The following is a 25,966-nucleotide window of genomic DNA, read 5'->3' as shown; positions in this document are numbered from 1 at the left end:
TTTACATTTGGTTGTCTATGCAACTGTCTAATGGTATTAATGCACAAACTATACAGGAGTATGATGTCCATCTGTGACCCTGTCAAGGTGGCAATTATATAAAAAGTATATTAAATATATAGTAATATGGCCATACATTTCACAAAATGTTTAAGGTTTACAACTTCGACTCAATTGCAGTTTTAGACACCAGTTTTGCAATAGTGTATAGCAGTTTAGCCACTTTGGAATTTCACTAATTAAACGACCAAAGCAAATCAGAGCAAAGTAAATCAAGGATTACGACGCCTCAGTGAAAGTTCAGAGACCCACGACAGAGCGTATTAAGAAGATTACAAGTTACAGACGTCTGTGGTAGGAGTCAGTTGAAACAACCTCCCGTTGGGCTCTACGCAGAAATGTAAGCAAATTTATATTTACTCCATTTCTCCAGAAGCACTACTGTGTAGTAAATAAAGATAAACGAGTGACCAGTTCTTGTGTATGAGAGGAACACTGTATGTTGGAAACAAGATTAGTGTGAAAGGTGTAACGTGCCGGCTCAATGCACGAAACATAAAGGGGAGGCCACGCAGAATTTATGATAATAATAATAATATATTTATTAATGATTTACAAGTTTATATATTTATCTAATAATTATAGCAAACGTGTGGTGAAGGTGTGGTGAAGAGAAACAAAATATGTGATGTACAGTCAGTTAAATGGTAATATAAACAAACAAACAAACGACGACGACGATGATGATGATGATGATGATGATCCAAAATCCAACGACTATCCCAAATCCAATTCCTATCCAAACACCAACGACCAATCCAAAACTCCGATCCAACGCTCTCCCGACTGCCTTCTGATCAGGGCTTTTGTAGCCATCCAATCATGGGGTACACCTGTTGTACACCTGCTCCCCATTACCTGCTGAGGAGACAGAGACAGAACAAGCATGGAAATATCATGGGGCGGGGCCTAGATCCGCCAGGGTCGTAACAAAGGTAAGAAAAAAGGAATGGGAATCGTGAGAATTTGGATATAAAATTAACAATTTTATTATGATTTCTACAAATTATACAGGACTGACTACAACCATATGAAAAAAAAAAATATCCACCCCACACTGACGTTTTGCCCATGACTTGGGCTACAAAACCCACCAAATAAATACATTTAAATGGACATTTTGTCAGATATTTCAATAGTTTGCTTTGAAAGAGGTCCACAAGTTCCCCACCTCAGTTGTGAATATATCCACCAATTCTGTGGTTAGCCATTAATCAAACATAATAAAACTTGACATTTGTAATGAAACATTATAGAAAAATACTGCAGATACCAGAAATCGCAATCTGCAGACATATTGGAACAAAGCAAACCCCCAAGGCTAAATATAAAAAAATAATTGTTATCCAATACAATTGGGAAGAGTTCACCTGGTTTTAATTCCAATGGAAGCTGACTAGACTGATTTCAATTACTCAATATCAGAAATTCAAACATAATTTCAGAAAAAAAGAGCATGAAGTTCAGACATTTCTCAACTCCGCCTTCAGATTTTGGACATCTTGGCCAATATTTCTTAAGTGCGGTGTGAATTTATTATCGTGTAGATGAGTACAGGAGTCAAGAAGCAACTCTTAGAGCCTGTACTCATTAATAAAACAGAAATGATCCTTCCTGGTTACATGACAAACCCTTTATTGAAAACACAGACTTTAGTATTTCAACAATGTATATATATTATTTAAATACATGATCTACAAAAAAGGTTAATTGGGGATTTGTAAATATCTCAAGTGAAATCACAATCAAGGAGTGTCCAACCCACACACAGCAAACTACCTGTGCTGGTGAGGGACAAACAGAGTGAGTCATGATTCCTTCAGCTTTTCCTGAATTCGTCTTGAACATGATAATTGACAGCTTTGTTTCAAGGGGAAAGCACCAACAACATCATGGATCAAGTCAGAGACCCACAAGATGAGAAATGTGTTTCTGCCTCTCTGTCTCTCTCCCTCTCGCACGCACACGCAAATGAAGATGTGAGGATACATGAAAGATAAGATAGTCCCTGTGATCTGGCAAGAGCTGAAAGCCGTGGGTCAGGATTCAGTCAAGGGAGAGATCCTGAACTGGGAAAACAAACAAGTAAAACAAAAACATGGAAGAGGAGGAGGAAATGGGGAGGATGGGAGACCAGTGGAAAGAGGAGGCAACAGTGCCACTTCCTCTTATGATCACTAACTCAGTGGAGCTTTAATGTGCAGGAAAGATTAGGGTACTGTCAGAAAGGGCCGAATCAATTCTTTATTTAAGTTTCTGGAAACAATGCAATATTAAGGAATAGACAGCAAAAATAAATGAACCACAATGGAGTATGAGGAAGGGAAGATGATGTGCAGAGTGGAGCATATCAGAGGGCAGAAGAGGAGGTGTTGAGAGGGTCGTCTTTGGGGTGGGGTGGGGTAGAGTTGTGTTTGGGGTTTGTCAGGCGGATTGGAGGGGGTGCGGTCGGTGGGTTCACTTGCTGGTCTGTCCTTCGGGCGCATCCTCGGTCTGCTGTGTGAGGAAGCCAAACGGGTTGCTCTCGTTGGTCTCCATGGCCTGGTAGACGAGGAACAGGAAGCCGGCCAGCACGCCGAACACCAGCACCTGCACCCACACGGGCATCCAGCGCTGGCGCCGTGACTGGCCACCGATGGGCGCCCTGACAGTGGGGGCAGAGGCGTGCCGAGGAGCGGAGAAGGCGGACGGGACCGGGGACAGGAGGAGGCGTGTCGAGGGGCGGGACTCCACATAGTTGGAGGAGGAAGTGGAGGAGAAGCTGGTCTCACGCAGCTCCGTCAGTCTAAGACGTGTGTCGTCCAGCCAGGTGTCAGTCGATACTCCGGACCGTGCTGCTGCGCCGCGGATTGGCCGCCTGCAGGTGGCACTGGAGAGAGAGCAGAGGAAGAAAAAGAATAAATGACAAGACGAGAAAACTACAGCAAAATACAAAAACATTACATAGGGCTTAACGCAAGGGTCTTACTTATACGACGTCATTTACTAGTAGGCATCATTTGTGTAATGCACTTAAAATGATTTGCAATTTAATTTTCAAACAACCATCTTTTAATCGAGGATACAATGCATAATAATATTCAAACTTACCTTTAGCCACTTGGCAGACACTTTTATCCATACTTAATTATACAGTACTATGTGGCATTATAGACTGGATGGTTAGGAGCTTACCTAATGCCTGTTGGGGTGTTGACATCATTGGGGAACATCTCCTTCAGCACGTCCTTTGCATCTGCTTTGGGGGTGTGCTCCACTGCCGACACCTTCTCTACCTGCGCAGACACACACACACACACACACACACACACACACACACACACACACACACACACACACACACACACACACACACACACACACACGTTTTACACTTATGAAAGAGGGAGAAAGAGATGGGGAGAAAGACAGCGGAAGAGAAAGAAAGATACAAAAGTAAAGCATGACTAATAGAAAGAGAGAGACGTTTTAAGAGACATACTCATGTAGAGTTTATGGCCATCTAGTCAAACCTCCCTCCAATCACCACTGTGTGTGTGTGTGTGTGTGTGTTCAATGAGAGAGCCTGGGGCACACACCCTAGTGAGACATCAAACTACCCAGGAGAAAGTTACAAAATGAAATATCGACCCCATGGGGGCCCTTTCGAAGTGCACAGAAGAGACCACATTCCCATAAACAGAGAGGAGACACACCCAATGGTACTCAACCCTATCTTTGGGATCACAAAATGAAAGTCAACAGATGTGAAAATACAGTTAAGACAAAGTGTCAATCCTTCTGTTTTCTGACACATGGCTTTGAGATCAGTGTTCCCATGGATACCCACAACAGAGGAAGATGTCAACAGATGTTCTTATAGTCCCTTGTTATGGCTTCAGCCTACATACCCTTAGAGTGTCACATAGATACATGCCCTGATGTTTCTAGCCCCATAAAATAGGGTTCCTACCCATGTCTGTGAGGGACTATCTCTCTGCCCCCTCACTGGGGTCACGGGGGAGAGGAAGGGAGTGATTTTCTGCTGCCGGCCATCGCCTTTGTCAACCTCCGTAGACTCCTTGTACGCCTGGTTAGGAGAGGGAGGCCCATGTGATAACACCCCCTGGATCTTTCACACAGCCATGAAACTACACATGGTTGGACTGTTGAAGTCTTAACAATGACTCTGATCACAATTCAGATTTAACTGGCTCATTCTTATGAAGACACATGTGCACACACACACACACACACACACAGAACCCCACCACCAGTGACAGAACACAGACATTACAAGAGGTGTGCTACCTTGTCGTCACCCACTCAATAGTTACCTGTTCAATGGTCTGGGACACAGGCTTGCGTTGTTTTGGCTGAACAGACGCCGACCCCTGCCTAGTGAACAGGGGAGAAGAGGAGTCCGGCGGACCTGAACCTACATTGGTAACTGAGGATGTGAAGGAACTTGCGCTGGAGTGCTGAGAGCCTTCAATGGCAACAGCAAAGAATGGGGGCTTGGATGGTTTGATTGCCAACCCCGATGGGTTGGGATCCGGAGGTATGGCCTTTGATAGAAAGAATCATCAGTGTAACTGACCTCATCATGACTCTGCAGGAAATACCCTTATGTAAGAGTGCAAATTAGGACGCAACTCTGTAATACAGTGCATCAGAGGTATCAGGATGGAGATGGAGAACCACCAAGAGTTCTGCTTTAGAAGCTAATGTCCTTGAATGTGCAAGTGAACATTCAGGCTAACTGCTATGCTATGCTTTCATTAAGACCCTCACTGTAAAAAAACATCATGTTCTCTTAGAAGAGTCACCTTAGAATGAGAAATATCTGGGGGGGGTGGATTGTGCTTAAATAAAAATAAACACAAGTGCATCTCAATGAGAACCAGGGGAAAAGAGGGAGAACCTTTTCTTTTTGCCACGAAGATGACAAGCTGTCCTGGTGGATGTTTTCATTCCATGCAGAGGGTTGGAAGGTTTGGGGATCTTTAACCTGCTGGAAAGCCCCATTCTCCTCGGACAAAGAGTGAGAGCCATTGGAGACAAACAGAGTGTGTGTGTGTTTGTGGGATGGAGGGTGCACGCAAAACATGAGTGCATCTGTGAAGGGTTTTGAAGGCACCCCGTCACCCAAACACCAGTGATGGATTCACTTTGTAGTAAAAAAAAAAAAGAAATACACAAGTTCCGCAAACTACAAGCGTTCTAACCTAATAGAATACAAAAGAAAGCCCAAATCTACATCAAACACATATGCATCAACACCGCCTCTCCCTTTAAGCACCACGGTGACGACACCTTTGTAAATCTTAATTCCAGTGAGAACTGGGACTCCTCTAGACACCTGAGAACCCAAGAATACCTGCGCTGGTTTACGGGGCTTGGTAGAGTCCATAGTGTAGGACTCAACCGGGGGAGCTTTGGAAGTTCTGCCCATCGGTTCTGATAGAAACTTGGGGTCTCTAGTCCCGACCTTGAGTAAATGCACAAGGTCATCCAGTATAAAGGTTATTAAGTCGAAGTCAAATCACTGGAGATAATAGACAAAGTTACTGGATGGAACACTGACAGACAGTCTTGGAAAAAGTCAGGAATTGGATAAAGACAACAATGTCCACCTGCAACAATACAGAAGGACTTGATGCAGGCACATTTCAGCAGATAATTTGTGTTTTGGTGCGGCACAAAACCACATTTGTCTCATTTTCGTTCTCATTAGTGTTACCTCTGAAAAAGATCTGGCCTATGTGTGAAATATACCCACTTGAGCTTCTTTCTAATCTCCATTTCCTAAGGTGGGGATTTACCTGAGATGGCGAGTTGTCAGGTACGTCCTGGAGGAGAGAACAGTTATATGGACGTGCGTTATCTGCGATAATGAACGCTATCAATTTGTTATCCATGATAATTAACAGTCTCCCAAACTGACACTAAAACACCACTGAAGTTGCTAGTCAGAACCACCAACAAAACAAGGTGACCAAACCAAACATGCCACTGTCTGACCGTACAGGATTGCACACACACACACACACACACACCAATCTCGTGAAAGGTGCTTTCAGTGATGTGTGGACAAGCATACTACTGCAAATACGGTAAGCTAGCAAGTTAGCAGTGTTAATACAGTTTGTGAGGAAGAGAGAAGTGTTTACACTCAGTCACTGAATATCACTGGGTATGGAATCCCTTCTATTGTCTTTACTTCGACCCAAATACTTAGCCGTGGAAACCCAGAAGATGACATGTAAGACATATAGGTGAACATGTGGAACTACAGAAAGACAGGGGGAAGTTTGCAGTAGGAGGACGGACAGAGAAAACATGGGAGTTTACAATGTCATCGCTGGAGATCATGGCCTGCTCAAGCATTGAGGAAGCACGCCGGTACCGTCTCTTAATGTTCAGCACTGGCTCTTCTTCCTCCTCCTCATCCATCAATTGCAGTTCCTCCTCTAGCAGCTCTACATGCTACACACACACACACACACACACAAAGACAAGTACTTCCACATGACCAACGAACATTAAGGGTCTGCAGAAGCAATCACACAACTCCCTGGGAGAAGAGGGCGGAAAATACTCAGTTTTCTATCCTTCTCATACTCACACACACACACACACACACACACACACACACACACACACACACACACACACACACACACACACACACACACACACACACACACACACACACACACAACCCTGAAGTGCAGCCCTGTACAAAGCACCTTGTCCTACACTGTTTCACCACCAGGGGGTGCCACACACCAACACTGGACACAAGGGACTTGAAAACCCAAAGGGTGGGGTGGAAGTGCTCAGACTGAAAACACATGCCAGAGAGATCGCTTCAAACTCAGTGCAGTGCAGTGCAGTGCAAGAAGACCAAGTGTAGAAAAGTGATCCTTCTTCAGAGAATTGAGAGCAGATGTGATCTGTGATTGTACATGTGGAGACTAAGTTTGAAGGAGCAGGAGAATTGAAGGATAAACAATAAGGGAGAAGTCCGGAGGGAAATGATGAATGCTACATTGGCTACATCACCATTAGCAGTTTGGACAAGAGACGGTGATGAGGGGTGGGGGGGGGGGGGGTTCTGGAGGGCTGCAAGTCTACAGAGATTTAAAGAGTGTGTTCACTGAGGGAGAGAGAGGGGGAGAAATTTAAATAGAGAGAAGGGGGGGGGGGGGGCAGAAACAAAGAGAGAGGGAGAGAGCGAGCATGACAGCACACGAGAGAAAGAGAGAGCGCGCGAGAGAGAGGATGACAGCGCACAAGAAGAGAGAGAGAAAGAACATCCGAGTGAACAAGGGAGAGAGAGGGAGATCCCTAATCCCAGTCATGTGCTTTGGGAAATGGAATCTCATTACCTTAGAAAGTGTGTGAAAGAGATGAGGTGGGTGATATCCGCACACCATGCGAGTGTGTAAGACAGTCAGGAGTCAGGATAGAGATCGGACACCCACAGTTTTCAGACTCCACAACTCCACCCATATCAACATTTTAAGAATGTGAAATATTTGTGACTGAAGTTGCATTTCAGAAGACACATAAAATAAAATGTTAATTAATCTAGGCTCATGTTGCCTCAGTTAATGTCATCATAGCACAGACTTTCTTATATCCATATCCTTTTCTGAAAATTCTAAAAACGTCTGAAATGCCACTGCCACAAAATTGTGTCTTGAGAGAAATAGTGTGAAAAAAGGATCAAACCAAACATCCAAACCAGACAGTTACAGATAATGATAGACCACTGTAACAGGGCCAGAAATACTTAATTCATAGTGAGATCACCATCCAGTGATGATCTACCCACTAACACCATCAGAGAATAACTCACATAAGCGATCAAACAAGAAAGTGGTCTAAAAATCCCACTGTAAAGATTAGTCTGTAACAGCAGTTTCTAACAGCTTAAAGTGTTTTAGGATGGAGATTTGCTAAAAGGCAGGGACAGTGGGCTAATCTAAGATTCGAATTTGCCCTGGATTGACCTGACCTCACTGACCCCCGATTGGTTGTGGAGGCTGACTGAGTATCCAATGACTGACCACCTGCAGCATGAGACCAAGTCTGAGGCGAAATGGACATTTTATTCCAACACTTTCATTCAAAAAATATTTAATTTACAATGATCTGAACATTCCGAACTCATCAGGGCTTCATCTGATGTTAATGGTGAAGACCTGAGTGTAGGAAAGGTTGCAGAGGAATAAAATGGATCTGAATCCTTCGTTTTTTGGATGCGTACACCTTTTCCTAGTTTTGCTACCCAGTCTGAGGCACACAGAGCCTGGGGTGCATGAATGCCCCCAGTGTGTGGATCCCAATCAGACCATAGGGTCAGCCGCTTTAGTGGCTTCACATGACTCCACTTAGCATGTGAGAGAATGAATGAGGCAAGGGATCGCTCATTCAAGGAGCGGGGTTGACTGTGTGTGTGTGTGTGTGTGTGTGTGTGTGTGTGTGTAAAATGGTCATCTCCCTCCCTTGTGTAATCACAGGATTCACAGTGTGTATGTGCTTGTGTGTTCTACTCTGCTTTACTTGCTTGTGTGTGTGTGTGTGTGTTCTTACTCTGTTGTGCTGGCTGCTTCTGGTGCGAGTGGTGACTGGGATCTTCCCTCTGCTCCTCAAGGGCCTCTCCACCACTGGAGCCGGTGCTGGTTCTGGCTCAGGCTCTGGTTCCGGTACGGCCGTCTCTGACAGAACCACAGCCAACATGTGAGTGGACTGAACAAATTAGCCTGTGTCATTACTAGTGCAGCGCAAACAGTGCAGTCTGCTTCTGTAAAATTCAGCTAATTGCACCTCACAGTCCTCTAGCGATAGTGATTTTGAGTGAAATAAAATGCCACGACTTTACATTTTCTTTGCAGAAATATTGCAGTAATAAGAGAAAATTCCCGCAATTGCGAGAAAACCTTGAATTTGCGTAAATTCATAAAAAAATGAAATATCGCAAAATCCTGGAGAGCATGTCATCTGGCATAGTGCGTTTAATCTGAGGTGCTAATGCGGTTACCTTCCTCTTTGTCACTGTAATGGTCGGATTCTGCGTTGCCGTTCTGGCTACCGTCTGTCTCTGGGGGGGCTGCTGGAGGGGCCAGGGCCTCTGGAGGCCCCTCATCCAACAGCTTCTGCAGTTTCCGCTCATACAGCTTACGGGTGGAGGCTGAGAGAGAGAGAGAGATTATAATGGAGAACCGCAGGCAACCAAACACCCTACCATTGTCAACCACACACACACAATTATTATTCTATACAGTTGATTAGATGCTACTTTTTGTCAGATTACAATGTCTATGCAAACTGGAAGTGACACCCTGTGGTGGGCGGGACATCTCTGCACTCACCCACGATTGGGCCAATCCCGACTCCGTACTTCTGGAGCTGCTCCCTCAGGTCCTCGTCACTCAGCTCCATGACATCCACCTCGGTCGGCAGAGGCTTGTCCGTTTTCCTCGTGGCTTTCTGTCAGGGCCACAACAACAATCCCCAGCATGAACAGAGCTCAGACACAGGAGACGCAGTACAGAGAGCTTCTTTTGGACATCTTTGCATGTTTAATTAAATATCTAGCTAGCTAGCTAGCTAGCCATGATCGGTCATTGAACGCCAATTGAATAACATAAAGACAGCGCCCGCACTAATGCCACCTTGTGCTCATTTCAACTTTGACCTTACATCACAAGTGACAGGAAGTCCCTCTGTCCATTAGCCCACTTTTTTACCTTTTAATTTCAACAGTGTACAAAACATTAAGAAATAATAATAATGACAATAATAATAATAATAATTTGGAGGTGACCTTGTTCATGATTATGCTGGTGCGTTTCTAGGGACCCTGGAGGCCGCAAGCAGAAATCTGAGCATGGACCCCCTAACCCTTACCCCCACCATCTACACATCTACAAAGGTTATCTGGTCAAGCGAACCATTTCTTTTTTTATGAATAATTATTTAATTACATAATATTTAATTTATATAATTATATATGAATTGTAATAATTACATATGTGTGGACACTTTACACAGAATAATGCAAGATGATATTTTAGAAGGCAAGGCACCATCCTGTTTATATTGGGACAAATTATTCCAAACTATCGTACCTTCTATAATAGGCCAATCTGTGGAGACGTATAGGCGTACTTATTGGGACGCATTAAGAACTTAGGCAGAAGGGATCTCCTTCAGAGAAAAGGGCATAGTTGTATTTAGTCTGCTAACAGCTTTTATTTCTATTGGTTTGTAGAAAACAATGTCAGCACAGTTCACATCCACCAATAGCCCTATTTTTAAGATCTTCATATAGTATAACCGGTACAGTTGCCCACTTGCAAAGAAATGCAAAGAAATGCATGATCTATAATTGGTCTATTTTAACAGTGAGAGACAGAATATCAACAAAAATGTAACAGTTATGAATTGATTTGCATTTGATCGCGGGAAATAAGTATTTGATCCCCTACCAAACAGCAAGAATTCTGGCTCCCACAGACCAGTTATGTGCCCACGAGGCACACAGATTAGACCTCATTAGGCCTAACAAGGTACACCTGATCTCAACTGGTGACGTGTATAAAAGAAACCTGTCCAAAGAATCATACTTCACACCTTCAACCTCACCATCATGGGCAAGACCAAAGAGTTGTCCAAGGACGTCAGAGATAAGATTGTAGACCTGCACAAGGCTGGAATGGGCTATCGGCAAGCAGCTTGGTGAGAAGCAGACAACTGCTGGTGCGATTATTCGCAAATGGAAGCAACACCAATCACAATCACAGCATTAAAAATGTGGGGATCTGCAAAGAGGAGTGGACCAAAATCCATCCTGAGATGAGATGAACCTGGTGACCAACTACAAAAAACGTCTGACGTCTGTGCTTGCCAACAAGGGTTACTCCACCAAGTACTAAGTCATGTTTTGTTAGGGGATCAAATACTTATTTCCCGCGATCAAATGCAAATCAATTCATAACTGTTATAAAATGCAGTTTTCTGGATGTTTTTGTTGATATTCTGCCTCTCACTGTTAAAACACACCTACTATTACAATTATAGATCACACATTTCTTTGCAAGTGGGCAAACTTGTGAAATCGGCAGGGGGCCAAATACTTAGTTCCCCCACTGAAGTTGCATTTCACTGTGTTTCAGCCTAGTTGGAAAGCTCCTAGCAAGCCAATGGTATGGAGACACAGCAGCGGGCTTCTGGATGTGTCATTGTAGTCTCCTGCACGAAATCATAGATTTGTGGTATTGTTGTGGAGAAGATGGCGACCTGTGGCCCAGTAGGTGTCCTCAACAGACTGATCACAGAGAGGCAGAGGCATCACAGAGGTCCATTTGCGTTGCCTTGGAAACCTTCCCCATATAGTCACCACAGGAGGAAATCAGCAGATTTCCCCAGCACTTTCCATCTCTCTCTGCCTTACATTCCGGTGTGCACTACATTAAAGTTACTGCCGAGACAAGCCCAGTCATTTACATTCAGACTGCAAACACATGTTGGAACCTTCAGAGGGTTTTACCGCCTGATGAAAAGGTCAGGGGGATATAGTGGATGTGCATAGCATTAAAGTCACTGTAGGTACAAGCGTAGTCATTTACAGTCAGACTACAAAGACATTTAAAAACTTTGAGGAGGTTTTACTGCCCGATGAAACCATAGAGCGCTGAGGGGGAGAGTAGTGTAGACACACATCCTTTCAGAAGGTCCATGAACAGACGTTTCCAGGCACGAGCCCAAGTCTGACCCATCAATCCTGTTGGACCGGTTTCTTATCAAATAGATCATTTCAGTCTTTTCAGATAGGTCAAAGAGGGAGTCCAAAAAGGTGTGTGCTTGTGAGAGACTGACTGCTGAATATTACGTTTTTCCATAGTGTGCAGGTGCGTAGCATGATCTAGAGCAAGATCTCTTAACAGAGGACACTATCTCTCCATTTATCTGCCCCCCCCCCCCCTGCCCTGCATCCACTGTTCCCTTCACAGAATGTGGAATGCGCTTGCAGAATGTTAAAACACACTCAGGAAGTCCTGATACCACCAGACTAGAGCCAGACAATCTCGGCTAAGTCATTGCCATTTCGCAGTTAAGCGTTCAGCGGTCGACAAACAAAAAAGCACACAAACACATTTACACACTCGTGCGAGCGCACACACACAGCGCTAAACACGTATTTTTACGAGGGGTTTGACACCACTACCAGCAGCAGTGCCAACAGTGCGAACGCTGTGGCAGACTTGGCGGGGTGAGAATGAAAGCGTGGGGCAGTTACAGCCACAATCCGCCTGAAGCACATCCACAAACCCAGAACAACAAACAAACATGTGACTGAGGGGAAGCATAAGGAATGAGGGAGGGGGAGAATTAAGGAGGAGTGGGGAGGGAAGGAGGGAGGGAAAAAAGTGAGAGAGTAGGAGGTGGGAGAGGGGGATGGGGGACAAGTGAGAGAAAAATGAGGGAAATAAGGAGAGTTTAGACAGAGAGCGGAAGGAGGGAGCGAGGAGAGGACGATGAGTTTCAGTTCCTCCCCTCTTGGACTGAAGTTCCTCAGTTGGGGCTTACAACGGGGCTGCTCTGGAAGGATGCCCACTGAGTGTGCGTATGTGTGTGTGTGTGTGTGTGTGAGTGAGAGTTATAAGCACGTGCATAAAAAAAGAGAAAGGAAAAAGAGAGTTTCATAATCTTAGCATTTCAACTGCAGTGAGAGAGAGACTGCAGAACTCCCATAGCCCTAGGTACCTGAAACCTAGGCGAGGGAGTGTAGAGATGGGTTGCACCTGTCCCAACCCTGGAGGGAAAAATGTCTGGCATGTACCTCACACCTCCGAATTTGAAGCTGAGCCTCGGTACGATGGTTTAGTGACATCAGAAGTCCACAGCTGAGAGTGTGTACGTCTCAGAGTGGAATGAAAACAATGCTCGCCCTCAAGCGTGAAACATTCCCGAAGAGTTAAGTGGTGCAGATGTGGTTAACCACAGTTTAGGTCGTCCATGCTTAGTGGTTCCAGCCCATTGCATTTCCAACACAGTCCCCACAGGCTTTTTGGAACTTCACAGTGAGCTAAATATCACAGTTTTTCATAAAACACATAGAGGTTTTACTTTATCACTCTTCTTATTCTATGGAAGCTATTCAAAGACAAAATGTAAGGGAGAAAGGACAAGGCAGGGAGAAAAACAGAAAGGGGCAAAAACTGAGAGAGAGAGAGAGAGAGAAAGATCAAAACAGGCTGTATTGTGCTAAAGACACACTCACAAAAGTTCATCTACATGTGCTGATGTTGACATAAGGACTCCAAAAACACGCCAGTGGGGGGTAACCGTTCTCTAGCAGACAAACTATAATCAGGCATGACAGGGTGTCGGATTCCTGGCGTTGAGATGAGTGTTTAGAGAACTTTACTGGGACTGAGCCCCTTTGATGGAGGCGAGGGGAGGGGGAGGGAAAAGGGACACATCTGGCTGCTGCAATGCATTCCTGCTGCAAAAGTATTTCCTCAATAAAGGGAGACTGAGCTGCTTGCAGAAACACCCAGACGCACAGCACACACCAACGATCCACACACAGCCAATGGGCATCACTCCTCCACTCACTTATCTGTGCAGAAGGGGGATGAGTGTGAGAGGGAGAACACGAAAGGACAAACGACCAACACCCCACTAGACAAACAAGAAGCATTTCTTCCTGTGCACAAGGGCACTAGTGATACTTAGTAGCTGGAAACTTTATCAACTTCAAGAGAACATAGAACCTTTTAACAGCTGCTGTTTAAGTCCCTCTACGTGTATCCTCTAGCTATGCCATGAATTGTATTGGTAAAGCCTTTCTTTCATGTTTGGTAAAACCTCACACACAACAGGGTGCCCACTGTTTTACAACATAAGCAGTCTATACATACATACAGACACTACACATGAAATCTAAAACCAAGACATTTGTCCACCATGACAGACCATGGGAGTTCAAACAACTGTCTGCAGCTGTTCTCTTCATTAAAGTGTAAATCCACCCCCATATCTGAGCTTAACTCCACCCATTGCATAATTTTGAAAAATGCTCAAAAGGTGTGCAAAGTGCTGAGACAGGGGCTGTGGAGGGGCTGAGAGTTTACTCCATTCGAATGTGTGTATATCAGGACGTAGATAAGTCCCAACCGGTTCTATCAACGTCAGCATCGGCCTTGCAATGTTCAGGATGGTTTGAAACAGTAGATGGCGTGACGAGTCATTTTCAACAAATGAAATGTCGATTTTTATGGGGAAAGAAACCCCGAATTGTATCAATATTAACACCAGCATTGATGTTTTTTTTCCTTCACGGCAGGCTACAGTCAGCTCAATAAATAAATAACAATATATATATATATATATAATTTTGTATTGTTCGTTCTTTATTGAGCTGTAAACTGAATGATTTGACTGTAGCCTAAATATAAAAATAAATAATTAATTAATTGAATGATGAACGATGCCTTCCCCGTTTACCCTAACCCCCTCCAAAACATTGCCTATGTTTCCTACACACGCAACGAATGTCAAGGAGAATTGGGTGAAAGTGTTCGAAGCTTAACAGGATAGCTTTCACGAGTGCAAATACTACTAAAAGAATGACAAATAAGGCCTGAAGTAGCATTGTTATTATTATTGGCTGTAATGCACACATTTGATAAAATCCCTTTGTTGTATGGTTTCAAAATCTTTTTAACGGTTACCCTGGATGTTTAAATTTGCCATCAGGCGTGACTGGCACCAACAGGAAGTATTTAAGCGGGAAACCGTCGGCCATAGCTTCAGTCAAAGTCAACATGCCGGTTTGTTTTCATCAGGCTAAATCACATGCAGAGCGCGCAGAGTCGCAAACGTAAAACCTGACCATAAAGACCGGGATAACAAACAGCCTCAGATTAAATGTGTTGAGAACAGTCGAGTAACATTGTAGCTTTACCTTAGGCTACTTACACAACCGTTACAATGTTGCACTTCGTTGACTATCAAACATTAAACACTGTTTTGCACAAGGAATTGTTCAATGCTGGAATAACTTACACAAGTAATACAAATGACTCATTGTTTATGTAGACTAACTGGTCATCTCTTATATTAATTAAGGGCTATTCTTACTTTTTTAGCCTTTTGAGTAGGCTACACAGAAATAGCATTCAATGGGTAACACGCAAACAGGCGCGACTTCAGCGAGTACAACCAGTCTGTTCAGACTCAAGAAAGAAAAAATAGGAGTCAAAGTCATACTTCATCTGTCCCCAAATCAACTGCGTAGAAAGACTTAAGACCCCACAACCTACCCTGCCGGAGCGGCTTCTGTTGGAGACCACGGGGGCTGGCAATTCCTCGTCGCTGGAGAACGCTTCTGGAGGGGCGCTTTTCTTCTTGTTTTGCGCAGTCAGATTTTTCAGGTACAGTTGCACATAAACGTCCTTTTTCTGTTCGCCATTAGGAAGAGAGACATTATTGGCCTGAAGTGCACTCTTTAGTTTGTCTTTCGTGAGAACAGACGGGTCCTCCAAGAATTCCGACATGTTAGCTTCGCCCAGCGTCAGTACGTCGTATTACGGTGTCTGAAAAGAACATTCTATTTGTATTCTGTCAACGACCGCTCTCTATCCTGGAGCCCGATTGGACAGCTGAGTAAAGAAGGGCGTTTACCATTGGGTATCCCGGTATGCAAATATAGGCGCCCTGAACTTGCAATGACTAGAATGGCACAATAGTAGACTATTACAATTGCTACATGTTATGATGGCAACAATTGTATCAAAGATTAAACAGCATATATAAATTCGTTTCACTCCCCAGATAATTCTGCACATTTTATTTATTTATATTTAGTCGACTTATTTACTTAGGCTACTTTTGCTTTCATTTATAACTAAAGTTGAGATGATCCCGAGTTTCAGACAGTAATTTATGACTAATCTTCTGTATTTTACGTTTTAAAATGTAGAATGGGAATCTATAATGAAACAGATGTGACATACTTACACTTAACTTCTGTGCAACCATAACAAATATTTATCTCAGTTACATTGTTAAATAAACCATAAGACAAAATCTGTAATAAGGCTGAATGTGCAAAAGTACTAGAGCAGACATCAGCATCAACGTTGTAAAAATTGATGCTTTACATGGGCTTATACCACCCTCTTGTGGAGAAACTCAGATACTAACAGCATGCATGTTTTCCTGCGAAATATAGTAACACCCAAGGCAAGTCACCATCAGTTTATTTTGTCCACCAAACTAACACGTGTGTGTTTCAACCAAAGACATATAAACAACAGTAAAGAACTTAAGTAGCTCGTGACATTTTTACTTGTGACATATCCCAGCACATCTCAGTGAGAGAAGTACGCACCAATAACCTCTCCAATTCACAAAGCTACTAGCCTCTTGGGGGGGGAGGGGGCACCACCATTTCCTCAAAGACAAAGTGTGTGTGTGTGTGTGTGTGTGTGTGTGTGTCTGATTTCATGTGTAAATTCCCTTTACTGAAAACAAATGGAAAATTTCTCTATATTATTTTTTGACATAGTTCTGAAATCACAGACGAAAGAGAGCCCAAAGTGATCACAGTGCTTGGGGGGGGGGGGGGGGGGGGGGGGTAGCTATGAAAGGGACATGGCTAAGGATGGAGTGTGACCGTTGGACAGGAAGCAGGCAGCTGTGAAAATACCGCCCTCACAGGTCTACTGCTTCCCTCCTCTGTGTGTGTGTGTGTATATATGTGTGTGTATATGTGTGTGAAATCTTTCCCAAGTAGTCCCTGCTCCACCTGTCGTCAGTCCCTGGTGTAGTCGGGTGGCACAGCACCTTTGCAGGGGATTGTAAGAGGGGGTGGGGTGGGTGGGCACAATCTGGTCTTTTAAATGGAACCCTGGCCTCTCCGATCCACCCATTTGATCCAGTCATCTCTCTTTCCCTCCCTCTCTCCATCCCTTCCTCTCTTTCAGACTTCCTTTCTTTCTTCATTCGTCCGTCTGTGTCCCGGCAGGTGGCGTTCATCAGGCCTTGATCTCAGGAGGGCAGTAGATAGCATCAGAGTTCTCAGACGCCAGCTCCTCTGTTGTACAAGCAACACACACCCAAACAAAAAACACACATCATTCATTCTGGACGGTCATCTTATGCACACAGAAATTAAGGTTAAGTGAACAGAGCTATACACTATATAGAATGTAGATGTTTGGTCTACACTCATTCGTTTTAAGAAATGCTTTTATCCGAAGCGCCACGCAGTTCAGTACAGATCCCAATTTCTCATCAGTATGTATGTTCCCTATATGTATGTATGTTCTGTGCTAAAGCTTGTATGTATGTATGTATGTATGTATGTATGTATGTATGTATGTATGTATGTATGTATGTATGTATGTATGTATGCATGCATGCATGCATGTTCCCTGTATGTATTTATGTATGATCTGTCTGTGCCAGAGCACGGGGCCACAAACACTTTTGCAACACGAAAAAGGCAAAAGCAGAAAAACCCTCACCACTCATTTCTTATGCAGGGTTCATACACATTTTGACCAATGGATTTCCATGACTTTTAACCAAATTTGAAGTGATAAAATGTAGTATTTAAACTAACAATGAGAATTCCAAAGCATACAGTATACACAAATATGCAGTTTAAGCTCTGTATCATAAACTTAGTGCATTTTGTTAGCATTTGAATATGCTTCCATAGGCCATTGAATGCTGGGCGTGTACAAAAATCCCACCTTTTCAAAGATTAATTTTGAGAAAATGAGGCAGAACACCATCACAAATTTTTTATATGTTAAGAACAAATATCGAATCTTTCCAAAACAGTCAGTTTCATGTTGGTAGCTGCTCTCATCACATAGGGACAGTTTTTTATGCAGAGCACACATAGGAAGGTCTGTATATAATGTCAAGTCTCTAGCTTTAACATTGAGCTGTCCACAGGCCTTCAAAGATGCTGCCACAGAGCGTAGAGTAAAACTTTCGCGCAAATTCAAGCACCCCGAATACTATGATATACCCAAGTCACAACCTGGAAGTCCATATTCTTCAAGTAATGGTAGCTGATTTTAAGACTAGAAAGTTTGAATGAGCTAGCTTAAATACTTTTCTAGTTATAGCAATTTGAAAACGGTTCTTCAGAAAACGCTGCTAAAAAAAGCGTCTGAAAATGCACGTAACTTAGTTTTTAAAACATTTTGTTTGTGACAAAACTATTGGAAGTAGAGAGCTAATATTTCAGACTATACTGATTAAGAAGTGTATGAACATCCTTGAATTTTTTCAGCCAAATCTGAGATGGTCGAGTTGGGAGATTTTTTTTAATTTGCACGTTTGGCATGGAATGACCCAATTGTGTTGCAATCTGGCTATCGGGAGAACATTCGTCGAAAGAGCAGGCTGGCATCTTCGGATGATTCAAAAGAATAATGCGAATTGGCCACTTTCAGTGCCCACATTACCTCCGCAGTTAGGACTGCATTTTTCGTTACAGAATCGGTTATCGACGCCTGCTTGGTAGCCGACAAGAGGGACGTGCTGCTTGGCGTAGCAGTTGCCCTCGCTGTGGTGATAGGGGTTGCTGAAGCTTCGCTAGTAGCAGCGCTCTGTTTGCTTCCTTTGGCATGGCTCGTTAATGGTTAATGCCGCCTCTCCCATGTTTGAAATGTCGAATGTTTTGCCACCACACAACCTACATTTTGCTCGTCCCGGGTCTTCGTCTGTTTTAACCCATGAAATGTACTTTTCCATTAGTAGCCAAGCATGGTTAAATCTACACTTCCCTGACATTATCCTGTCCGCTTCCCTGAGTCACTGTTGCTATGGCCACCAAACTTTTCAGTTAGTATGAGAGCGTATGCCTGCTTATATTTTGAGCGTATTTCACTTAAAATCATATTAATTATGTAAAACTCAGCGTAAATAACATTGAACAAATTTCCATGACTTTTCCAAAACTTTTGGGATTTAATTTTTTTCAAGCACTTTTCCAGGCCTGGAAATAACCATTTTAAAATTCCATGACTTTTCCAGGTTTTTCATGACCGTACGAACCCTGTTATGACTGTGAACAACTATTAAAATTAGGGGTGGGAATCTCTTGGCACCTCACGATTCGATTCGATTCCGATTCAGAGGTCAACGATTCGATTCTAAACCGATTCTCGATTCTAAACCGATTATCGATTCTAAACCGATAAAACGATTATCGATGCATCTCGATTTTTAAAACATTTGAGTTTGCTACTCAGAGTCTCAAATCACTTCCTACTTTGTGTTTGATAATTAAAGAAAATCAACAGATCTATTTTTTTATTAGAGAAAAAGTGTGTCCTTGTCACAATTATGACTTTCTATGAACAATGCAATAATCGATGCAGCTTGCATTTCAACACAAAATGAATGTGTAAAAAAAAAAAAAAAAAAATTTTTTTTATTAAAAAAAAAAATCGATTATGAACTTTTCTGAATCGAGACAGAATCGTTCTAGAGAGAATCGAGAGAAATCGAAAAATCGATTTTTTCCCCCACCCCTAATTAAAATGCACATGAAAAGCCATTTTGGACAATAACCAGGAGTGAATTAGAGGCTGACATACTAAAACAACTAGACTAGATCAGATCGACTAAAACCAACACAGACCCTGACCTTCAGCCAGTCTGCTGGCCTCCTAACTCACTCAGACACACAGCGCGTTCCAGAGCACAGTGGCCATAGTAACTCCCTCCCTGGGCCGCTCGGAAACCCTGCCAGCTTAAATCACAGGGAGACTGTCCAAAACCAACATACAAGCTTCTCTTTCCAAATAAGAAAACTAAAAGTGAAATATCTCAATAACATGGCAGGGGTCTGGGATGCATTCTTCCAGTGAAGGTGTTAAACAAAGATACAGTGGGGGAAATACAAATTTGACCCCCTGCCGATTTCGCAAGTTTGCCCACTTGCAAAGAAATGCGTGATCTATAATTGTAAGTCTATTTTAACAGTGAGAGACAGAATATCAACAAAAACATCCAGAAAACATACAGTGGACTTAAACCCAACACTAAAGCCATATTGTCCATAAAAACAAAAACAGTTAATTTGAATTGCGCCATCATACCATCACAATCAGACAGCCCACTATAAACCCACTCTCAATATAAAATGTACAAGACTGATGCAGCAATATCCTAGCCCTTTTTTCAGTTACAGCTACTTGGGGAAACAGCATGTGCATTGGCACGCCAGTGTTTAAAGCGCACAGACAGGGATAGATATCATGTGTTGCTTTGGCAACATCCTGGAATGTAGCTTTGAGCTCTGACTAAGTGCCATTTCATGTCTTCTCACTTTCTAGTGAAAAAACCTGGCCATTTGTATGGTCCTGCCCATTTTTTCACATCGGCTTTTGTTGGTGTTGTGGCTGACAACACTGCCACAACTGTCTGGAAAAACCAGGTCACCTTTTCAAAATGCTATTGTTACCAGAAACGCCTATCAGCTTTCTGAAGTACGCCTAGTCTAGGGAAGCCAGACCTGCCCTTGGTGTTTAGTAACTGGGGCAGACATCTCAGGACAAACCTGCCCTTGGAGTGAATGTGCTGCTTTCAGCTCGGAGGTGTTGGACTGGTTTGGCAATTGAGGGGGAAAGAAAAACACCCGTAAAGAGGGAGAGCGCCGCTGTTGCCCAGAAGGGCAGAGAGGGGTCTGAAGCCCAAACTCCCCCAGCAGGATACCACCCCTGGGGCAACGCTCCAAGACCAGTACATTGTGCCCTAAGACACCACAGCACCACCATGTGTGCCGGTGCTATACAAGCACAAACAGGGTCTACATTGGAGCATTATTAACATGAGTAAGTTTAAGATGAACATGGTCTAACTAAGGCAGTTGTTCACATTCCCCCCACCACCACCCCACCACCACCACCACACACACACACACACACACACGGTGGGAACCACTGTATTTGGGTAAGCTGGAGCCAAACTCACCAGGCAGGACACACTTCCAGAGGCCGTAGGTCTTGCCCACGGCGGTCTGCCACAGGCGGAGTGTGCCGTCTTCTGAGCCGCTGGCATAGAGCTCCCCGTCTGGGCTGAACCGCACACAGTGCACTGGCCCAAAGTGGCCTTTATAGGACTCTACACACGGGAAAGGAGAGGAGAGTAGTCAGCATTCTCAAACACACAGGTGTAAGACACCCACTGACATTCACCATGTTAAGCAGCAGTACAGAGTTCCTGTATAATACTAGGTTTAGTTTAGGTGTGCTGACATTGGTAGCAACATTCTCTATTGTCCTGTTGGTATTGACTCTTGTTTAGTGGTGTATTAAATGAACAAAGTGTAAAATTGCCAATATGTCTTGTTTGTTCCTTGTTACTGATCGAGCGTTCAATCATCCAATCCACCAAACAACTCAAAACCAAGAATGAATATCAACAGGAGACTACACTGTTTAACATTGGCAGAGAATTTTGGCAAATTTTACTTGGGCGCTACCCATATAATCAGTTGTGCTGCTCATCCCACAAATCCTTACAAGTTGCACATCATTGTAAAGGTAAATAAACAGGCTTTCCAACTATATAAAATACAATGCCAATTAGCATTGTAACAACAGAGAAATAATCGACCAAACACAAATTTCCAAACTTTTTTTGACAAGTTTAGTTGTGCTGTGCTGTGAAAACGTTGCTTACATTATGCTTTAACTGACCGAAAGTGTGTCTTATATGATCGACAGGAACAGCACACAAGGTCAGTCTATAGTGACACACAAGGTCAGTCTATAGTGACACACAGACACCCAACAATCTAAACATACCTGTAAGATATGCCTATTTGCTTTGTTTAGCTATAATGGACCAGTCTGTAATGAATGCATCGTCAATAGATTGGCCTCAGACTTTGGGACCCTGGTCCCGATTATAGCTCTGTGTTTCCCAGATCTGACCTAAGATGACCCCTTGTGAACTCTGCTGTACTCACCCATCTCCTCTTTGGTGGTGTAGTCATATTTGTAGAGCTTGAAGTCATCGCCGCCTGCTACAAAGTAGTCCTTGTCGGGGTGCAGAGAGGCCGAGTGGATGGATGTTGGAGCGTCTACAGTCTTAATGAGGTCCAAACTACACACAGCAAAGACAGACAAACAAACAAAAGCCACGAACGTAAACAAGTTTGCATAGATCTATTCATCTATATCTATAACCCTATACAGATGCACACACTTCAGCTACACCAACATGGGCAGTCCTTTGAACGTTACAATCGTACACACTCAATAAAAATTAACACCCCACATTATTCTAGAAAGCTGTATATTAAAGGAATGACATTAGTGGCTGTATATATAGTGTATTTATATATATATATATATATATATGTATAGTTAGAGAGCTAATGGAGGTTAAGAATGAGTTGCGTGATGACTGAATGGTAGCTATAAGTGTTCAGGAATTAAGTACTTGTGGCACTACTCTCATCTCACTCATCTCATTTACTAAAGCATTTGGCCATTTAAAACATGGTGGAGCACCTGTGGGCGTTGTAGAAAGCCACCGTCTTGCCGTAGGTGATGACAAGGATCTCTCCGTCGGGGATGTACTCCATGCTACTGACAGCCTGGTCAAAGGTCAGGGTTTTCACGGCCTCGCTGGAGGTCTTATCCCAAAGGCTGGAAAGACAAAACACAGAGATGTACACCAGGGTCACTCATTCGTGCGCTTTTCATTTCCAAAGATACACCAATATGTTAAAGGTCTTGTCTCAAAACAAGTACAGATAAACAAGAAAGCGGTAAACAAGGGTGACTAGTTACTTTGTTTCTAAGCTAGAGACACTGTAATATGCTCTATACTCTTTGTTTACACAGACACTGAGGTTTTGGGGGAAAGAGAGACAGAAAAGAGACAGAGAGAGAGAGAGAGAGAGTGTAACTAACTAGAGCTCCATTCATATGAGCAGGTCTCACCGTATAGTTTTGTCGTCTGCTGCAGAAAGGATCTGTTGGTCATTGTTGCACCAGAGCGCTTTCTTAATAGCCGACGTGTGCCCTGAGATCTCTTGAGGTTCTGGGTGAGGGAGGTGAGCAGGAGGCAGACGATGAAGGCTTAAGATACTTCACCATACAAAAGGAGAAGTACACCAACTGAGTAGAGATCATATCCAATTGGTATACTTCTCCCATCCAAGCCTTAAAACCACCAATGAATCTGGGTATGTTACTCTCTCCAGAGGGATTATATAATGAATAATGACATCTCTTTTTGGGATTACAGGTCATTGTAGTCAATCTACCATATATGTTCCATGTACACCTCAAACCTGGCAGACTATGAACAGACAATATAATGACAGACGCAGGAGGATTTAACGTCTTACAGGTTATACGTCACTCCAAGTTAAACCTGGAAAACCACCTCAGGACACCAAATACTCTCTAAACACAATAGATATAAGGCGAGCCTGCACATATTTAAACATCTCTAAATTCACACATGAAGAGGGGTGCTGCTCTCCATCCCTGCGTGTACCACCTCCAAAAAAAGTGTAAAAAGTGTGACTTGATGACTCACCTGCTTCAGGCTTGTTGAGATCATAAATACGCAACAATTTATCATTCCCTGCAGTTAGCAGACTGTTACTGTCCTATAGACAAGAGGATGAATGAGAGACTACATGTTAATATAGCATCTGCATTATCACCAGAAGCCTGGTGGAACTGTTCTTAACCACTGAAAACCAAGCATATGCTCTACATAGAGATGTGTGTGTCTGTGTGTGCTTACCTGAGTGAAGTCCACGGTCTTGACAATATGCTTGTGTGCCAGCGTGAGAACTTCTTCGCCGGTCACTGCATCCCACACCTTACTGGGTATCACATAAAAAAATAAAAAAATCATCATCAACTGAATTCACAGCATCCAGAAATAACACGTATGTGCCATGTCAGCCCATTGATATACATTATCGGTGGCAGTGTGACTCGTCCAACAAGAGTATGTAGGATATGACATCATGCAAAGATAACAAATCAGGTCTTATGTGTGACACCGCTATATACCGCCACTGCAACATCATTCGGCTAGGGCAATACTGTCTGTCTATTTTCACAAAACATACCCGTGGACACATGGTACTCACGCTGAAAAGTCTGCCGCTGCAGTAGCTGCCTTGGTGGCCTCTTTGTTCAAAGTGGCTCCCCAAACAGCGCCTTTGTGACCCAGGAACGTCCCGATCCAGTCCCCTGTGTCTCCCTGGCGCAACATAGGTTTGCCATCTACAGAAGGTATAAGATGGACACTCACATCACAACTAACCTTACATAGGTAAAATGCGTATCCATAACGTTACATTTACAACTTCCTATCCCAACTCAAGTATATGCGACTGCCTGAACCAGGTACCGTTAGATAACAACTCTAAACCCTCTAAAATCACAGCAGCATCAATATGAGCTAACGTTAACCATTGAGGTGCGTTCTTGTTTGCTGTCCAAATGATCAATGAAAATGTCATTGTTACCTTTACAGGCACTTATCAAGAAGTATCCATAGGGAGTTATCCCACTGAAGGCCAGATCTACCACAGGTCTGGTGTGCCCGGAGCAAGTGAGCGGAGTCTGCCTCATAGCCATCACTGGAAACTGGAAATGGATAAGATCATTAGCTGGAGCGTCTACTAGCTGGCTGGCTAGCTAGACAGGGAACAACGCCAACGTGGCTAAGGTTATCTATCTAATATTCAATTATTACAAAGGGATGTGAAGCATATGTTCACCTACGTGACACCTGTCTCTCTCCAGAAATCAAGCCGTCTACGTGGTTAATATATCAGCGTCATCCTATCCCTGGATTAGCAAGCAGGCAAGCTAACACATAGCTAGCTAGGTTAAAGTTAACGGCTTTCCGATAAAATGTCACTAGCATTGGCTAGCACACAATAACGGTAATGGTAACTGTTAGCTAGCTACTTACCTTCCGTGAACAAATGTCAAAAACCAAGGCAGACAAGGCTTATATCGGAACCAAATTTGGAGGATTCGAGGCCGATGCTATCTGCTACAGTTGTGACAAAGAGCTGCACTCCCGGCAAAAATGCTGTGCCACCAGCTACAGTGTGTTTGCAACTCGTGTGGGTGCAATTCTCACACCAACTGTGAGGTTGGCAAGCTCTCAGTAGGCACCGGGGACAGGAAACTGTTTTATGGTCCGTCGGAAATCCACTCTGGGATAAATTGTCCGGGTCGTTTTTAGTTACATTATGGATTTGTTCCTAGATATGTCGGGGCACACAAAAGAGTAAAACAATTTCACTAGCTTTCAGCTAAGTATGTTAATAATCTTATACGTATTAATATCCTGACAAGCAAAAGTGGTTAAACACAAAAATAAAGAAAACCCAACTATGGCTATTTCTAATACAGAAAGTGGTGCAAGAGTATAAATGAGACTTAGGAAGGCTATAAAGAGACGCCTATTATTATTATTATTATTATTATTATTATTAGTAGTAGTAGTAGTAGTAGCAGTAGTAGTAGCAGTAGCTGTAGCTTTCGTGTGTGTGTGTGTGTCTGTAGTATTAGGTTTGTGGTATGAGTAGTTTTGCTTTTACAAGTTCAGTTCATCAAGAAAGAGAGAAAGTGAAGAGGGAAGAGAGGACGAATTTAGATTGCCTGTGCCTATTATTAATTGAATATTCAATTTTTGAATGTCCTTTTCTACAGTTAACTACAGTATGGCCTGTGTCTTAGCCATACCCTCTCCTAGTTCTGAACGTATACATTTATGGACTAAGGCATGAGTTGTGCTTTTCTTTTTACTTCAAGAGTAGACTATATCATATCTAAAGACACTGGTCTCTCTGAAGAGGATTAGAAACCAATCCAATTTA

At 43.2% G+C, this 25,966-nt stretch overlaps 2 protein-coding genes across 7 annotated transcripts; both read right to left on the bottom strand.

Moving 5' to 3' along the window:
- Positions 1-1,025: 1,025 nt before the first annotated feature.
- tmpoa (thymopoietin a) lies at positions 1,026-15,666 on the bottom strand. 5 transcript variants are annotated; one of them, XM_031582576.2, is made up of 12 exons: positions 15,384-15,665; positions 9,423-9,540; positions 9,092-9,241; positions 8,644-8,768; positions 6,394-6,528; positions 5,865-5,891; positions 5,420-5,530; positions 4,964-5,068; positions 4,377-4,607; positions 4,013-4,129; positions 3,235-3,335; positions 1,026-2,929 (listed from the first exon to the last, which is right to left on the bottom strand). In XM_031582576.2, exons 1-12 carry the CDS (start codon positions 15,615-15,617, stop codon positions 2,518-2,520), a joined length of 1,866 nt encoding a protein of 621 aa, XP_031438436.1. In that variant the 5' UTR covers positions 15,618-15,665; the 3' UTR covers positions 1,026-2,517. The 5 variants fall into 5 exon arrangements, with proteins under 5 accessions (XP_031438436.1, XP_031438437.1, XP_031438438.1 ...); XM_031582577.2 differs by lacking the exon at positions 4,013-4,129 and having other exon boundaries at positions 15,384-15,666; XM_031582578.2 differs by lacking the exons at positions 5,420-5,530; positions 5,865-5,891.
- Positions 15,667-16,697: 1,031 nt separating this feature from the next.
- LOC105897561 (serine/threonine kinase receptor associated protein) lies at positions 16,698-25,283 on the bottom strand. Of its 2 annotated transcripts, none has more exons than XM_012824502.3 (10): positions 25,051-25,283; positions 24,599-24,719; positions 24,218-24,353; positions 23,863-23,944; positions 23,650-23,722; positions 23,046-23,145; positions 22,611-22,748; positions 22,064-22,200; positions 21,064-21,213; positions 16,698-17,170 (listed from the first exon to the last, which is right to left on the bottom strand). In XM_012824502.3, the coding sequence occupies exons 2-10, from the start codon at positions 24,708-24,710 to the stop codon at positions 17,100-17,102; spliced, it is 999 nt and encodes a 332-aa protein (XP_012679956.1). In that variant the 5' UTR covers positions 24,711-24,719; positions 25,051-25,283; the 3' UTR covers positions 16,698-17,099. The 2 variants fall into 2 exon arrangements, with proteins under 2 accessions (XP_012679956.1, XP_012679958.1); XM_012824504.3 differs by having other exon boundaries at positions 16,699-17,158; positions 25,051-25,282.
- Between the last annotated feature and the right edge of the window lie 683 nt (positions 25,284-25,966).

The sequence above is a fragment of the Clupea harengus genome, chromosome 16, assembly GCF_900700415.2.
Source record: "Clupea harengus chromosome 16, Ch_v2.0.2, whole genome shotgun sequence".
Classification (NCBI taxonomy): domain Eukaryota; kingdom Metazoa; phylum Chordata; class Actinopteri; order Clupeiformes; family Clupeidae; genus Clupea; species Clupea harengus.
This window is presented reverse-complemented; position numbering and strand designations above follow the sequence as displayed.